The 18,472-nt window shown below is 37.3% G+C and overlaps 1 protein-coding gene across 2 annotated transcripts; it reads left to right on the top strand.

The window, feature by feature from the left end:
* The first annotated feature begins 9 nt into the window (after positions 1-9).
* LOC136881112 (post-GPI attachment to proteins factor 2) lies at positions 10-7,207 on the top strand. 2 transcript variants are annotated; one of them, XR_011018696.1, is made up of 5 exons: positions 10-526; positions 623-869; positions 1,005-1,220; positions 2,555-6,175; positions 6,951-7,207. XR_011018696.1 is itself a non-coding variant. In XM_067153752.2 (4 exons), the coding sequence occupies exons 1-4, from the start codon at positions 341-343 to the stop codon at positions 2,680-2,682; spliced, it is 777 nt and encodes a 258-aa protein (XP_067009853.1). In that variant the 5' UTR covers positions 10-340; the 3' UTR covers positions 2,683-7,207. The 2 variants fall into 2 exon arrangements, 1 of the variants encoding a protein (XP_067009853.1); XM_067153752.2 differs by having other exon boundaries at positions 2,555-7,207.
* Positions 7,208-18,472: the final 11,265 nt, after the last annotated feature.

The raw sequence follows: 18,472 nt of genomic DNA, 5'->3' as shown, positions 1-18,472 counted from the left end.
TGCAGTTGTCAATGAAGTCCTGGTGGGGAGAGCTGTGACATTTTGGTAATTGTGTTTATCTAAATGGCGATTCTGGTTATATCAGCTGTTTCGAAGGGATGGGGATGATGTAATTTGTTCTGGGGAAACATAAACGGCTTGTTATTGAGGAATTAATTGTCCCATTGATACGATGTGCTGTGCATAAGATTGGGCTTGGATGATTATGAAATGACCCAGTCTCGGCAAATAAACAGTTTAATCAATCAAATGCGAGTACCTAGCCTTTGAACGGAAGGTGTGAGCGACAATTTTGTAAATAAAAGTGTAGTAATGGCATTTGAACTGTCATAACGTTGTCATGTCCAGTGCAGTCATGACAGGCGATTATTTGCCTCTTCACCACAAAACAAAGGGATTTACATTAAGGATCCCTTTTGGAAAATTAGCATGGGGCACTGTTTCCCTTCCCTTACTTAGTTTCATATTCTGTATTATATGGTCCATTCTATTTCACTTTGAAAGATCGACGTATACACATTGTGAAGTAAGTTTATACTATGTTGTTTGTTGTTGAGTGTAGTGAGATTTTGAGAGGGGTCAAGACAAGATATTGTAATTTAAATTAAATTCCTCATTTTAGGTTTCAAACTTTTTACCATCTGTTTCTGCTGCAATTGGTGTGCATTCTCCTCAGCGTTATGTCTGGAGAATTGCAATAGCTATCCACGCAGGACCGCGGCTTCTTGTGGCTCGCATCTATTATCGGTACTACGAAGGAGTGCTTTACAAGTGGATACATTTTATGGCCAAAATTGCTTGCTGGTTAAATGTTGTAGAGAATTTGGCACTAATTGGCCTTACCTTTATTTCATCTGCTGAAAATTATGGTGAGAATATTTGATGTTTATACAGTACAACAGTGTATTTACTTAAATAGGCTTTACATTTCAAAGATATTTTTAACTCAATAGTTACTGATATTCTTATAATGTTTCATTTGGTCCTTCCTTTTTTCTTTTCAGCTGTTCATGAGAAATGCTTCATTACTTTTATGATAACTTCAGAGCTATACATGATGTTAACCTGTTACCTTTTACGAAGTATGCGGCGTACACCACCTGATAATATAGAAGCACGTTCACTCAGGGTTAAATATAAGTTGTTGATAATTAATGTGATCTCATTTGCATTGGCTGCATATTTCTTCTTGAGACACAACTGGCATTGTGAACCATATGGTAAGCTTATAATATATTTTTCTTAAGCAACAGTTTCATGTAAACTTTTGTAGTCCTTTTTAATTCATAAATGTCTTTTATCCTTGTAATTCAGTATGTTGTCATCATAATTTCCCCATATTCAGATACAGCTGAGTTAAGACAATGTTACGGTTTCTGTACTTCTTCCCTATCAATCTCCTTAAAATGTTTTCAAAGAACTTACCTGGATTATTTGTTTTGGCATTCTTTTTTCGTTCATAAGTTCAAACTGAGGTATGAGTGACGCTAGTAATGCCATTTCTTATGCAGCCAGTCCCTGCTACGAATGGTGTGAAAATGTCGCTCATAGGGTTGGTTGGTGCATGCATTTCAGTGGGCTTGGCAGACTGATGTGCAATAGCAACTTCTGGCTCAGTGAGGAAAGCAACGGGAAACTACCTCACTCCTCATTTCCCTAGTACGCCTCTTCAGTGACACCTAGGCCATCTATGACAGCTAATGGTGAACCTGTTGAGGATCCAACCAGCCTTCGGGCTGAATACCCAACATACATACATACATACATACATACAAGTTCAAACTGTCAGATTCTGGTTTTCTCCATTTTTTTTAATCATTAAATATTTCCATCCTTTTTTCTTTCTCTGTATTCAGTTTTCATCCTTCTTTAGCACTTACGGTACCAGCTCTCAGCTGAATTTGTCATATTCAGGTGCCTTGTTCATAATTTGTTTAGCCTTCATTGATAATCCGTTGTTCTGTCGTAGATTCCATTCTGTGACAGAAAATACATATCCAGTCTTGAATTTTCCATGAATTCTCTTCTGAACTACTGTGACTTACCGTACTTAAGTACTATATAACTGCAATATCTTTGGCTCTAGGCATAGTCTTTATACTGTTTGAAACAAGACAATCTGCTGGATAATTTGATGTTTTAGACTACTTTTCCCCAAGCAAACCACTATTCAAAGGGTCAGAATCAGAGTGACATATTTCTGTATCTCAAGGTTTTCAGCATTGACAAAAGAAATACAGAAAGCACTTACTTTATTGACACAGTGCAAAGATGTAATTGAATGCCAATTTATTTATTGTTACCATAAAATAAGGTTGTTAAGGAACACTTTGTGTTACATTCTCTAATAATTTTGTGGTTCTTATTATTTATATTTCAAAATTAACAGAGTAATTCATGGTTTGTAATAATAAAACATTCATATGTTATTGTGAATGTTATTTATTAATTTGAAATATTTTCTGTGTATTTTTTTTCTATCATTCATGTTAAGTGACTTGAGTATCAAGAAAGTTGGCCGCTCTGCTATTGTAGGTTATATTTTTTGTTTCAGTGTACTCCGTGTTTGCACTGTGCGAGTATGTGGTAGTTTTAACAAATATGGCATTCCACATGACAGCATTCTGGGATTTCCATGGCCGTGAGCTAATTGTCAGTCCATCACGTGTACAGTTCAGCTGACAGAGCGGGATCTCCAGCAAACAGACCCAATAACATGTGGGCCAGTCCATTGCAGAAACTGGTGAATCAGCGGCTTCTCAGCTTCGGCAGCAGCAAGAGCAGCAACAGCAGCAGCAACCGCCAGCAGTAGCCCCTCGTGCCTTCCCTGAACCTGATCTAGCTAGCGAGTGTTCTTTCGGACCACAGGTTAGAGAAGTCCAGCTAGCCATCGACCTGTCCGTAGATCAGATCTCTAACAATCCACATCCTTTCACGCGTATCAGTCCAATGGATCCAGAACAGCAGCCACCGCAAAGGCATTGTTGTTACATTTTGAATTCAGATGACCGAATACCACCGCAGGATGTTTTTCCCTCTTACCAACAATATATTTATATGATTATTAATCATAGTATCATGGGAACAAGAGTATGATGGTTGGCACATTTTGGGGAGGGGTGAGCCCAGTTCTGTGATGTGACTGGCAGACTGGAGATATATGGAGATGATTTAGTTTTATACGAGAACCACACATGTGACTACAAGTAACCAAGCAACACTTTTTATATAATTCGCTGCATTGGCTGGTCCACTTTTACTGTTATACTTGTGACTTCTACTTGTATTGAAGAGGGTATTATTTACTGATATCCCAGTTTTGCTGTTGAAATTATTTTCTAAATTACTATTTTACTTCCTGTTGATGTTTATGTTAAATCTGCACATAAGAACATTTTAACCTTTTTAGGACCGGGTGTGTTCAAGAAGTGTAGCCTATGTCTAAAAAGACCAGCTGTTTACCTGGTGGTTGTGGTGAAAAAGATCAAGACATAATTTTAAGTTCTCCTTTCATCAATTCTTATCATTCATTAGGTTGTAACTACAATATCAGTACGATTTTCTTCCAGAATGTTGAGAAAACTACTATCCTTTGCTCCTCTTTTTTTTATGCAGGAAATTAAAAAGGAAGCGGTACTTTGAATAAGAGGAAAATTTCAAGTGAATTTGAAGCATGGATAAAAGGTGATAATTTCAGCTGGGTGTACATGCTTGAAATATAGTAAAATAAACTTTTTGTTATTCCTAATTTTCATTCATTTATTTCAATTCATTCCAACGAGCCTGCAGGCTCATATATAGGAATTGTACAGGACATTACATACTGGCAGGCACTTACACATCAAAATATAGTTTTTTTAAATTTTTTAAATAAGATTATTAGTAAACGGTTGAGCATATAAACAGATACAATATATAAAATATGTACATCATCAATATGAGGATTACAGATAATTATTTCTGACTGTATTTACATTTACATAACATGAAAATTGCAAAGGTACAAGAATGGATTACGGAGTATTTTCATTTACATAACATAAGAGTTGCTGAAGTACAAGAATAGATTTCAGATTATTTACAATTACATAACATAAAAGTTGCAGACGTACAGGAATTGATTACAGAGTATTTACATTTACATAACATAAAAGTTGCAGAGGTACAAGAGTAGTTCCAGACAGTTTGCAAGATTGTTTGGGAGAATGACTTAAATGACAACTGATATTTTGATTTAAACAGCACTGTACCTTTCCCAAAAATAATGCTTGACTCTTTGTTTGAATTTTGCCAAAGTTAGTGCTGTTTTTATCTCCACAGGGATGTTATTAAATAACTGGATCGCAGAGAACTTCAAGCTGTTTATACCATATTTATAAGAGCGAACATTGTATAAGGCAAAGTCATTTGCATGCCTAGTACTATATGGATGGTTGTCAGAATTCAGAGTATATGTAGTGTTGTGTTGTATAAATTTGTTTTATTTTATACATGAGTACAGCTGTATTGAATTCTGCACTCATACTTAGGGGTGGTATTTTAGCACTTAGGTATAGATATTTTATTGACGTTAAGTAGGGAAGATTAAGTATATTTCTAACAGCTCTATTTTGTACTACCATTAGCTCATTCAAGTCAGACTTCTTACAGCGCATCCAGATTACATTCAAATATTGTAGGTGACTATGAATTAAAGAGTAGTAGATCTGTTTTAGAAGATGTTGTGGGATAAGATAACTAAGTTTCTTTAAAATTCCTGCAACAGGTGTAATCTTTTTAGTAATGTATTCAACATGGTCTGTCCAGTTCAAGTTCCTATCAATCACCAACCCAAGATATTTGACAGTACTAACTAGTTTTATTTCAGTATTCTGCATATATATTTTACTGTGTGGAATTTCATTCCGACCTTTTTTTGTCATTATCATATAATTAGTCTTTTGCACATTAATTGTTAATTTATTTGCTTGAAACCAAAAGCAAAGAGTATTGAGGTCTTCCTGCATATCTTTAACAATGGAGTCTATATTGCAACCAGTATAGAACAAGTTTGTGTCATCGGCATATAGTGTGACACGTCCTTTCAAGCAGCAAGTTGCAATGTCATTGATGTAGACTAGGAAGAGAATCGGCCCTAATACTGACCCCTGTGGAACACCACGGGTTAGCCTAATTGCTGAACTCCTACAGTTATTCAGCACTACATACTGTTTTCTGTCAGACAGATAATTATCAAACCACTTCAAAGCAACACCACGAACTCCTGCTCTCTCTAATTTAGCTAACCGTCTTTCATGGTCCACTGTATCAAAGGCCTTCTTCAGATCTATAAACAACCCACCAGCAAAACTATTAAAATCTATTGACTCTTGCAGCATATTTATGAGATCTACGGTTGCTATTTCAGTGTTAGAGTTCTCACGAAAGCCATATTGTGCATTGTAAAAGAAATTATTTTTGTTTAAAAAAGTGAGAAGTCTCTTTTTAACAATAGTTTCTAATATTTTGGAGATTATGGAAAGAATACAGATAGGCCTATAGTTACTAGGATTCTTCCCGTCCCCACTCTTGAAGACAGGAACTACTTTAGCTATTTTTAGCTCACTAGGTACTGTACCAGATGCCAAGGATTCGTTAATGATATCTGTTAGCATCCCGCTTAAAGAATCCTGGAATTCTTTTAGAAAGTCGGCAGTTATACCATCCTGCCCACAGCTACTCTTGTTTTTTAGATTTGATATTGTAGATCTTACTTCTGTTTCATCAGTTGGATATAGGTAAAATGAGTTCAAGTAACTAGGAACCCCAAGTGTTTCAGTGCTCTGGGGAGGGATTGCTGAAGCCAGGGTTTTAGCAATATTTGAAAAATATAAATTTAATGATTCACATATTTCCTGACTGTCTGTAATTATCTTGTTATCTATTTCTAGAGATGTACAATTATCGCCTTTTGTTGTTTTTCTGTTATGTATGATTTCATTGATTATTTTCCACGTTTCCTTTGGGTTCTTGTTATGAATTCTAAATTTTTCAGAGTAATATTTGTTTTTTTAAGCTTCTTTTTAGATTTATCACATTGTTATACACCTGCGATATTCCTGATTGAGATTGATGTTATTCTTTAGGGTGGGATTTTTAAGTTTTGCATGTAAAATGTCACGTCTCAAGAAAGCAGGTTCATGTATTTTCTTTTTAGTTGGTCACTAGTTAAGATATCAATATTCGTATCACCCAAAAATATCACCCAAAATTTTCTTTTTAGTTGGTCACTAGTTAAGATATCAATATTCGTGTCACCCAAAAATAGGCATAAGTTGTTAGTTGTTTTACTTAGAAAATTTTCTAGGTATGCTAGAAATGGTGTGGCATTATTCCTATTTGGGTTATATCCTGCAATTAAATCAATACTTTTGTATTTACTACTACTAAATTTATCCCTATAAATTTCAACCCATATCAAGCTATGATCAAGTTCACAATTCATTTTCACATTTGCTTTCCAACAGTGCGAAATGTGCTGAGAAGTTCAGAAGATATCCATGGCAAGCTACCAGTTCTTTGTGTTCGATTACTTTGTGCTTTCTGTCTTTGTGTACTAAGCGGTAGCTGGTCAATAAAGGAATTATATATTATGTCAATTCTACTAGTAGTGTTGTTTATGACTTTTGTGTTATGTTCAGTGATATTACTTTCAGGTCTATCATCTTTTCAGTCTACATTAGTTGCTGTCAGCCTTTTCAGTTCAAGCGATTGTGATGGAGATTTAGAATTTGGCAAAAGAATATCAAATATTAATATATTATGGTCCTTATATAGCTACTAACATTTGATAAATAATAATATATTCCAGAATTATTTATAGACACATGATCTTTTAAAGTGCTTGTGGTATCACATATTCGTGTTGGATATACATTATTGCATTGCTTGAATTCATAGCAAGAAAGCAGGTTCATGTATTTTCTTTTTAGTTGGTCACTAGTTAAGATATCAATATTCGTGTCACCCAAAAATAGGCATAAGTTGTTAGTTGTTTTACTTAGAAAATTTTCGAGGGATGCTAGAAATGGTGTGGCATTATTCCTATTTGGGTTATATCCCGCAATTAAATCAATACTTTTGTATTTACTACTACTAAATTTATCCCTATAAATTTCAACCCATATCAAGCTATGATCAAGTTCACAATTCATTTTCACATTTGCTTTCCAACAGTGCGAAATGTAAATACCTAAGCCACCTCCAGCTTTGCCATCTCTGTGTGAAAAGATGCTTCTATAATTTGGTACATTATAGTATTTCGCCTCCTCACCTTTTACCCAAGTTTCTGTCACAACCAATATATCTACCTGGCCTATAATGTGCAACAGAATTTCTATTTCCTCAAGTTTGTTTCGGATACTCCTGCTGTTTAGGTACAAGCACCTAACCGCACTGTAAGATTTTGACAGGCCAGTAGAGCTGTTTCCGTCCAGGTGAGAAGCAACTGTATATGAACTGATGTTCTGTAAAACAAAATTATTTATGGAATTGTATTGAATTTCATAACAGCCTGATGGAAAAATGGAATATTTGTTGTAACACTTAGGTACTGCCATTAACGAGTGTTGGTATGATATCTTGGCTGTGCCGTTACACTTGTGTCTTCGCTCTGCAACTTTCTAATGTTCGCTCTGCAACTTTCTAATATCATCAATGCTCCTAATTCGCACTGATTGATGGTTTTCAGTCCTTCTTACGTAGATTTTGCAGTCCCTTGTCCAAATATATTTATATCCATATTGCCGTAGATCTCTAGCCATCTTGTGGAGATATTTATTCCCCGATATCAGATGTTCGTTGATATATACAGCTCGGTTAGCTGCTTGGATACCTAAATCTTTTGAGCTTAGTGTTGATTTATTCTTCCTTGCTGCGAGCAGCTGATCCTTTTTTAACCGGCTACAAAATTTTACAAGGAGAGGAGGAGGGAGATCCTGCTTCTTTTGGGGTAGATGATGACACGCATCAATATCACTGTCGGTCACTTCGACACCGAGCGCATTGCCAAGTGCTTTCACAACTGCGACTGGATTCTCGTCACTAAGCTGAGGCAGTCCATGAATTTCTACGTTGTTCCTCCGGACGTACTGTTGGAGGTCTTGATTTTCCTCTCTAAGCTTAGAGATTTCTTCGTCTGCTCTTGTCTTTTCCCTTTCGAGGACAGCAACCTTGGACTTCAATGCCGCTACTTCTGCCATAGCGTTTTTAAAGTCATCAGTTATTTTGTGCAACTGACGCTTAATATCGTCGAAACTCTCAGCACAGAAGGTTACCGACTTTCTAATTTCCGCTTGTTCATCTTCGATTCCTTCTAGTTTACATAGCCTTTTGTGGATGTCCCTAACTACATATTCCATATCCCCAAGCTTATAGTCACTCGGCCCTGTGGCCAGATTGACATTCACATTATCACACTTGCCGCAGTACCACTTCTTTGATTTGTCCTCAATTAGTGTCTTGAATTCCTGTTTATTTAATTTAATTTAACACATGCTCTGTGATGTTTTCTATGACACTTACTGTCACAAATGATGTAGTCGTCCTCGGCCAGGGGACAGAGTTCAAAAATAAACACAGTCGATCCAATTCTAACAGAATATTCAGTGTTTACTTCACAGATGTTCCAGATTTCAGGTTTAGATAATAAAAGCAGATATTATTCACGCACAATGCACTTTTCAAAAATAACAGTTTTAGTTGCAGAAGCACTTCAAGTGTATTCATTCAGAGGCAAAATATGCTGTCACAATTTTAAATTTATATATTGGCCTGGTCTGGTAACATACCCTGCCTCAAAAAATTGCAGTTAGATAGCCTTAAAACAAACTGGAAAAATCAATATTCTTAATTTATTTACATTTTTACCTATTTATCAATGCAATTACTTCACTACCAAGCGAGTTGATCATGCAGTTAGGGGCGCACAGCTGTCAGCTTGCATTCAGGGCATTCGAACCCCACTGTCGGCAGGCTTGAAGATGGTTTTCTGTGGTTTCCCGTTTTCACACCAGGCAAATACATACAGCTGCTTCCTTCCCTTTCCTAGCCCTTTCCTATCTCACCGCAAGACCTATCTGTGTTGGTGCAACATAAAGCCAATTTTTTAAAAATCTTTGCTAACATTAATTTTTTTTTTTTTTTTCCATCGCCTTTGCTGGAAAGTGTAGAATTTCAGTTTTCTTAAGTTAGCAACCCTACAAATGGAACTCATAACTTCTTCGCTCCAGCAAGCTGCACGCAATTGTGTACAAGCTTCCTCCAGAAAACTAAGAGAATAATTTACAGTGAACTTCACAGATGGCACCAGGTGACAGGGAAGCATGCCGTGTGCACAGTACAAGAAGTTTCGGGAGACTCGTACGCTTGATACAGATTTTTGTGTGCCCTCACACAAATGTGCACCACTTTTCCCTTAACAGTAAGGACTTTCCACACACCACTCATCCGCATGCCATTTGCATGTGTGAGCACAAGGGTATTAGAATATTGGAGCACTGTCAAGCTTGGAAAAAAGCTTCAGTGTGATAACCATCAGCCACTGCTGGTTTTAGGTTCATTCCATCAATGAAAATATCTCCAACTGGTCTTTTTAGCTAGTGCAAACTTTTTCATTGTATCGTCAGTCAGTCTTTTTTGCAAGGGTGGACACTGTATACACTGTGGACACATATATATCACTAGTTGGTCCTATAATGGTTAATATATTTATAATTAGGATTGAAGGGATACTTAAGATCTTAAGTATCACAGCATGATGGGATTCAAAGAAAATAAGAATTAACCTTGAGAAAATTACTTTTTCAGCAGTCATTGTCATTTTAATTCAAAATAGGAGATGTGATAATGATTGACTGTCCATTTTGAATATTTTGTGTGTTCTGGGCTGCTAAATTCTGTACCTAAATCTGTCTCTTGTATTATTTTTGTGTAAACATATTACCTTCTGCTGCTTAGGAGAAAGAAATATATAGTGCTGGAGGTGAAGACAAGGTAATGAAGAGTGGTGGAGTAAAGTGATCTAAGTGATGAAAGAATAATTTGAGGGGGAGATTAAAAACAACTGTTTGCCAGTAAATGTTTTGTTTTTTAGTGATAGTTGAAGCCATTTCTTTTCAGTTTTGATTCATTTCATTTATAACTGTTACGTTCTTCACTCTGTCGAAACTAATTTATAAATAAATACATTTATAAACTATCTGAAAAAGAAAACATATGACAACAGAATTATACCTGAAAAAGAAATGACTTAATTAAACATTAAATTTTCTCCCAATTAAGCTTTTTCAGGTTTTATCAAGAGATGTTGAAGATGACAGCGATGGTTGCACCAGACTCTGCCGGTACGTTCTACCAGCACAGACCACTGCAGACATTGCAGTGGAGTATGAAACCTTACCACGTGTACTAGGGAGTTCCCCTCAATGAGAACTGCTTAGAAACAAATGTCATAATATCATCAGAAACATGATTGCTAATGCTCTTCGTCTCAAAAATCGAAAGTGTATGAAGAAGTCGCCTGCATTGCCGATGGAGGCAGCACTCGCAGAATTAATATTATGGTGATCGATAGACAGAGGAATGAAGCAGAAATTATTGATCCAACCATACACTTTGAATCTTCAGCCTCTCAGCTGACTAACATGGACAATGAGAAAAAAAAAATTAATAATCCAACCATCCCTTTCGTTCTTGGGTCTTATAACCTTTGAAAAATTACTGTAACAGAACTTTTCTTTGGCACGAGGGAGGCAATTCCCAAATCTTTCGTAACATGGTGACAAAAATATCAACTGTCGAGAAATCTACAAGATGAGATAGTCGTCTCAATCAAATACTCCGTCTCGATTCTTCAAATTCATTTATATGGAGTTCATGTCATTTAAACATAGTTAATTATAACCTATATTATTTATTTAAGATTAATCTGATTGATCATCTTTCATTAAAAAGAATTACCATGTATTCTGTGTCATTTGGCAAACCTAAAATGTCCTTGTTCAGATTAAATAAATAATTATAATCTGATACATCTAGAAGTAACAGTACTTCTAATAGGGTCTCGCACCGTTATTCCGAAATTCCTTGAATCGTTTCAGAAGAAATTCGGATTACCACAATCTTTACGAGATGAAATTGTCACAGTGGTACTGAAGAAATTGTGCCAAATTTTAGTCCATCCACCTGCATAACTGAAAATTTGTTCATTGTAAAAAATGTATTTTGAGAGTATCCTGAGTCTGATGGGACTATCTCCAATGGGAGACCATTTTCAAATAAATAGGACAGTATCTACTGTATGTTTTCTTTTTCAGGTATTTCTGAACTTATTTATTAATAAATTAGTTTCTACAAACTGAAGAGCCTAACAGTTATAAAGTAAATGTTCAATCAAATTCTTATTTATAAACTGTTTACTCTCTTGAAAACGGACAAAAGAGAGAATGAGAAAAAGTTTATCCATTGAAGCTTTTAAAAATATTATAAATACATTAGTTTGGAAATAATGTAAGTTCTAGTGGTCTTTGAAGGAAAAACCAAAGTCTAAGTTGTTAGAACAATAATCTAAATAAACCTGCTCAGCTATTATTGGTCACTTAGAAATTGTTCAAAGAACGTATGTTCTTAATTGTAAAATTTGAGCATAGGATGAGTGCCAGCCTTTCTAGATGCAAACAGATGTTCAACATTTGGTAAAGCCAAACTTTATGCTCATTTCGCAAGATTGATTACAATGTATGGTCTAAACGCTCTCCACACGTTTGGCTGGTATCACCTTTCTGTGTTTCACAGATATATATGTAGGTATTTTGTTTTATTGTAGCTTCACTTTCCACTGTTGTTTTATGTTTTTTATTGAGATTTTTACTACTTTGAAAGGCTCTCCCATTTGCTACACTAGACTGGGAACCATTCAACATAACTGGGGGATGTGACGATGGGGTGCATGGCATGTACAGTAGATCACATAGTGCAAAGTGGTCGTGGTCATAGAACCAGTACTATATTTTTATGCATTTTTAAAATAGAAGGAGTGAGCATTTGGGCATAGATTACTCAGCATCGCACTGGCATTGGCACTTAGATCATTTTGGAAAAAGGCTGGATTTGACTCTTCAATTACTGATACATATTTAGTTTTTAATGTGATAAGTAGGAATTAGCACTGCAGATAATCATAACATTCCAATAAATCAAATCTTAATCTTTAAATCATCTGGCCCCACGGTGAGGGGGGCAACTCGTCCGCCTGTCACCCGGCAGCCCCGGGTTCGATTTCCGGCTGGTTCAGGGGTTTTTAATTGTAAATGATTAATATCCCTGGCCTGGGGACTGGGAGTTTGTCGTCCTTAACATTCCTTTCCTCACATTCAACACTATGCTTCCTCTATTCCAATTACACGCAGGTTCATATCTTATGGTGCAAGTAGGGGCAAAAGATCTCTATAGGTCGACGCCCCAAACAAATAGCTTTTTTTTAAAAATCTTTAAGTCAGTAATTCATTCACTTTCAGCTCTTCTTTGTTCTTACTTCTTTGCAGCAGATCTTAAGACTTTGCATCCTTAGTACTTTGTGTATGAGGTAACTTGAACCATCTGCTTGGTGGTGCTGAAATTTGGTTTGGAGCATTGATAGCCTAACAGTATGCTATCAGTTTGGAGATATATCTAAAATAATTTTGGATGAGGTCTACTTTAGAGACCCATCTTGCATAATCATACACAAATTGTATCTCATCAGATCAGAAATTAGGAACGTTGACATGAACCACTTTTCAATAAATCTGTGCCGCTGGTTTTGTGCAGGTACAACAAAGTTTTTAGACATGATAATATAACTTTTGGGCTTTTGCCGTGTCAAAAAAAATCAAGGTGAAATTCTTTACATTTTATAGAGATTTTGTTCCACATCTAGAGAAGAAAATCTTGTCTGTTCACAAAGAAGACTCTCAGATCATAGACGCCCAAAAAATAAAAATGAAGTCTGGTTATTCACGTAGCTGCAGGGAAAAATTCAATTCCTCTCCGTAGATGTTGGGCTCCTTGAAACAATAATCATCATTACTTCCACTCCTGTCTCTATTCTTCTATCTTCTGTCATAAAACTGCCCCTATTGTTCAAGTTGCCGGCCCCATGGTGTAGAGGTGGTGTGCCTGCCTTTTACCTGGAGGCCCTGGGTTCGATTCCCGGCCAGATCAGGGATTTTTATCTGGATCTGAGGGCTGGTATGAGATCCACTCAGCCTACGTGATTACAATTGAGGAACTATCTGATGGTGAGATGGCGGCCCTGGTCTAGAAAGCCAAGAATAACGGCTGTGAGGATTCGTCTTGCTGACCACACGACACTTTGTAATCTGCAGGCCTTCAGGCTGAACAGCGATCACTTGGTAGGCCATGGTCCTTTGGGGCTATTGCGCCATGGGGTTTGGTTGGTTTATTGTTCAAGTTCTGGTTTCAAAACTACCGAAGTCTAGTTTAATTAGTTAAGAACACAATATAGATTTCACTGAGAGTGAAAACAATTTTCAACATAAGAAAATGTGTAAATAATACATAAGAAGTATACTAGTCACAAATATCTACCAACTGAATTCTGTTACACGAACACACATGCAGGGTGCAGTCCACCTCAGTCAAATTTCTAAGAAAAAATCGCAGACTTGCAATGGGGAGGTGGTGGTGGAGACGGAGAAGAATGAGAAGCTGAGCTCAACGACGAAATATTTATGCCTTTGTGAACAGATGTTTAACCGCTTAAGGGAAGTCACTATTGGAAACTAGATGCACGACACAGTTTCATGGCTTGGCTGTACCTCTCTCCGCATTATATATCACAATGCTGCAATGCTAGTCATTACAAACATCCATTGTTGATGCTCGCTCAGCAAATTTCTACTATTTCTTTCCGAATATTTTCTACAAACAGAGTGAACCTATTAAGCATCATACTATCCCCCTTGTCATCTCTCCCCCTGACAGTGTGGTTCAAGTTACCTGTCTACAGTCTTTCCTAGCTATCGTTCTGTTTCTAAAGTAAAGCAGTTGATACTGGTGAACATCAATTTCTTATTACTTTTTCTTTTTAGGTGAGTTTACTTCTTTCTTTGGTCCTTTTTCTGATAGTATTTACAATTTCATACAGTGTGTGTTTCATCAAGAATGTTTATATATTTATAATGATAAGCAACACATCAATAATCCCTCTTATTGTGAATCAGAGAATATGATAGCACTTGTTAATCAAATGGCATATTATACTTACACAATATTGCTGGATGCAAGTTATTTTCTATTATAGTTGTAATCCTGATTGATTAGTATTGCTGATTGCTGGAATACATCTATGTATCCAGAAGGGCTTACATTTCAGTGAACCTATATCCAAATTGCTTTCAAATCTGATATTCATTTAGGTGCTATTTTTTCATCTAAATATCTATAGTTAGAAATGCTATTTTAGGTCGTCATTTTGGTATAATTTGCTGCTATATTGCTTGAAAATGAACTGGAATGGTTTCACCGACAAGTTGACATGGAATGGAGAAATTACCAGTATGTTAAAAATTGTATTCATTATTAACTGTTGTGATTTAGGTTATATATAGAACGATAATAGGAACAGGAATAGTAACACATAATAGTATAAACACAACATCAGGTCAGCATTGGACGAGGGAAGAGTAGAATTGGAGACAACCAAGCAAGTTGACTGTACAGTTAGGGCAGCACAGCTGTGAGCTTGTATTTGGGAGATGGTGGGTTCGAATCCCACTGTCGGCAGCTCTGAAGATGGTTTTCTGTGGTTTCTCATTTTCACTTGAAGCAAATTTTGGGACTGTACCTTAATTAAGGCCATGGCTGTTTCCTTCCAACTCCCAGTGCTTTCCCATCTCCTCATCGCAATAGTAAAAGAATCAGAGGCAGGGACAAACATGAAAACGCAAGAGGACAATGTCATTCTCTACATCTTCATACTCTGCTGTCTTCATATGTATGGGCTCTCTCCTCATCAGCCCCTGTTCTTCTCCATACATTTCTTCTTAGCCCTCAGTGAGTTCATTTCTCTTTACCAGCTTCACCCATCAGTCCTCAATGAGGGGACATGTTAACAGATCTTCAGTCTTGATGTGGGAAGTGCAGAATAAGATGAAAGCTGAATAAACACTTAGGCTACATCCGCACCAGAGGTGGTTTGCTTAGCTCCTAGATGGTGGATAGTCACTAGGACGATTCATCCAAGCAAACAAACTCCCAAGAACGAATGGAAGTGGCCGCACCAAGCACTCAGCTTCCCTTGGCTCCCTGGGTATTCACTAAGTGTCTATCCTAGCGAATGAACTGGGCTGTTTTTCCAAGCTTCTATCCAGGTAGAAACGTTAACTTGTTTTTGACTTGATTTACCTTTTACGTAGCTTTTGTTCACTTTTAACTGAACCTACGTGCATTTTTTTCTTTAAATGAAAATCAAAGTATGTAGTAAGAACAAAAGGACACCTTGGTTTTCTACTTACCTCAAAGTGACAACGAGTCCTTCTTTGCTATCAAAGGGTAGGAAAGGTCCACCTACTCAATACCATAGTGGTATAACCACGATATCAGATCAGCATTGGAAGAGGGAAGAATAGAATCGAAGACAACCGAGCAATACCATTATGGTATTGAATAGGTGGACCCTTCCTACTCTTTGATAGTGATCAATTGTCAATATGGACCATAATGAAATTCATAACTTATGAGTCTTTCTTTGGGTGATATGCATTTGCTATCGTTTGTGTCCTGCTTTTGCAGTGTTTCTTGAATTTTAGTAAGCAGATATTCAAACATTTCTGTAGTCATTCGTACATATTCATAAAATATGTCCAGATGATTTTGTAACTGTTTGTAGAGAAGATTAAATGACCCACTCACAGACTTAGTCTCACTTCACGTACCCAACAAGAAGAAGAATGCAAGTAGAATAGTTCGTACTTCAAACTAGAATTCTCAATAAGAAGTAATTTTCTTCCTTACTTCAAGAGAGACATTTTCAAGTCGTCCTTGTCTTGAGAGCAACTAACAGTGCTCATGGCAGTGGGGCCACCACATATCCTGCCTAAGCTCCTATCTACACACTTGTCTAGGCACCTACCCATGCAAGCCACCTCCGGTGCAGGCGTAGCTTTATATTGCAGCAAATATTTTTTTAAAAAATATCCATTTCATTAAGTACTTACAATGGTTTTGGCATGTTTATGTCTACGATTTTCAGTACTGGTACAATTATACCTATTAATTAACAGATAATATTATGAATATATATTACGGTATATAAAATGTCAGGGAAAAAGTCGGAGAAAGAATGAAGTTTATATCCCAGTATATCTGTGCACTTTCATGTTTAAGATTGTGGTTGTGGAGGTCCTGACTTGGTGAGTATAATATACTGTATTGTATAATAAATCTTCATCTCCTTTTACAGTTAAAGAATAAGAATGTTAGTACCTGTAATTTTGTTGTATTAAATGAAACCTGGACTGGGACAAAATGAAGGAAGAGGAATGGTGAAAGGAGAGAAGGAGGTGGAGAAGTGCCATAAATATCCTGATCTGGAAGGAGCTGAATAAGGGGAAAGGAGGATTATGATGAATTTCTTTCAGTATAACCCTAGTCATCAAATTTCATTGTTTAACTCATTAGATAGAAATGACTCGTTGCTTGAATATCACTAGTACTTAAATGTTTTCATTCCGTCCCTGAAGGGGACGGCGGGCCTCCTAGACGGTAAAGCAGTCTCTCAGGCCAGGGAGATGTTAGGCGAAGGTGAGTGTATTGGCGGCCGTGGTCTATACTAAGAACTGTCCCGGCATTCACTTTAGTGCAGGAGAATGGAAAACCACAGGAAACCATTGTCACGACAGCCTACGGTGGGGAGCAGTCCCTCTCCATCTCCCGAATACAGGGGCGTAGAGACACGGCACTCCTCCACCCCAGACTCTTCCCTTCCCTTTCTAACACCTGTCAAGTACACTTTATAATCTCCTATCTCTTCCTCGTTATCTCCCCTTACCCGAATATCACTTACTCCTAGCACATCCAGATGCATCCTCTTTGCTGACTCAGCCAGTTCTACCTTCTTTCTTCCATAAGCCCCATTAATATTGATAGCTCCCCATCGAATTCCATTTCGTTCGCCCAATGCCATGGCTGTTTCCTTCCAACTCCCAGTGCTTTCCCATCTCCTCATCGCAATAGTAAAAGAATCAGAGGCAGGGACAAACATGAAAACGCAAGAGGACAATGTCATTCTCTACATCTTCATACTCTGCTGTCTTCATATGTATGGGCTCTCTCCTCATCAGCCCCTGTTCTTCTCCATACATTTCTTCTTAGCCCTCAGTGAGTTCATTTCTCTTTACCAGCTTCACCCATCAGTCCTCAATGAGGGGACATGTTAACAGATCTTCAGTCTTGATGTGGGAAGTGCAGAATAAGATGAAAGCTGAATAAACACTTAGGCTACATCCGCACCAGAGGTGGTTTGCTTAGCTCCTAGATGGTGGATAGTCACTAGGACGATTCATCCAAGCAAACAAACTCCCAAGAACGAATGGAAGTGGCCGCACCAAGCACTCAGCTTCCCTTGGCTCCCTGGGTATTCACTAAGTGTCTATCCTAGCGAATGAACTGGGCTGTTTTTCCAAGCTTCTATCCAGGTAGAAACGTTAACTTGTTTTTGACTTGATTTACCTTTTACGTAGCTTTTGTTCACTTTTAACTGAACCTACGTGCATTTTTTCTTTAAATGAAAATCAAAGTATGTAGTAAGAACAAAAGGACACCTTGGTTTTCTACTTACCTCAAAGTGACAACGAGTCCTTCTTTGCTATCAAAGGGTAGGAAAGGTCCACCTACTCAATACCATAGTGGTATAACCACAATATCAGATCAGCATTGGAAGAGGGAAGAATAGAATCGAAGACAACCGAGCAATACCATTATGGTATTGAATAGGTGGACCCTTCCTACTCTTTGATAGTGATCAATTGTCTAGCAAACGCTTCCCATTCCCGTTAGCTTCCATATCTTCCCCACATTTACCAATCGCCCTTTCGTATCCTTCAGTTCTATTCCCAACTCTCGCATTGAAATCGCCCATTAGCACTATTCTATCCTTGCTGTTGACCTTGACCACGATGTCACTCAATGCTTCATAAAACTTGTCAACTTCATCCTCATCTGCACCCTCACATGGTGAATACACGGACACAATTCTTGTCCTAATTCCTCCAACTGACAAATCTACCCACATCATTCACTCATTTACGTGCCTAACAGAAACTATGTTGCGTGCAATGGTATTCCTGATAAAGAGCCCTACCCCAGACTCTTCCCTTCCCTTTCTAACACCTGTCAAGTACACTTTATAATCTCCTATCTCTTCCTCGTTATC

Source organism: Anabrus simplex, chromosome 9 (genome assembly GCF_040414725.1).
Source record: "Anabrus simplex isolate iqAnaSimp1 chromosome 9, ASM4041472v1, whole genome shotgun sequence".
NCBI classification, from domain to species: Eukaryota; Metazoa; Arthropoda; class Insecta; order Orthoptera; family Tettigoniidae; genus Anabrus; species Anabrus simplex.
Note: the sequence above shows the minus strand (reverse complement) of the source record. Positions and strands in the feature narration are given on the sequence as shown.

Coding starts and splice junctions, on each gene's coding strand:
- LOC136881112 (XM_067153752.2), top strand. CDS start 341: ATGTCCAGTGCAGTCATGACAGGCGATTATTTGCCTCTTCACCACAAA. Junction 527..622: donor CGACGTATACACATTGTGAA/GTAAGTTTATAC, acceptor TCCTCATTTTAG/GTTTCAAACTTTTTACCATC. Junction 870..1,004: donor TTCATCTGCTGAAAATTATG/GTGAGAATATTT, acceptor TTTTCTTTTCAG/CTGTTCATGAGAAATGCTTC.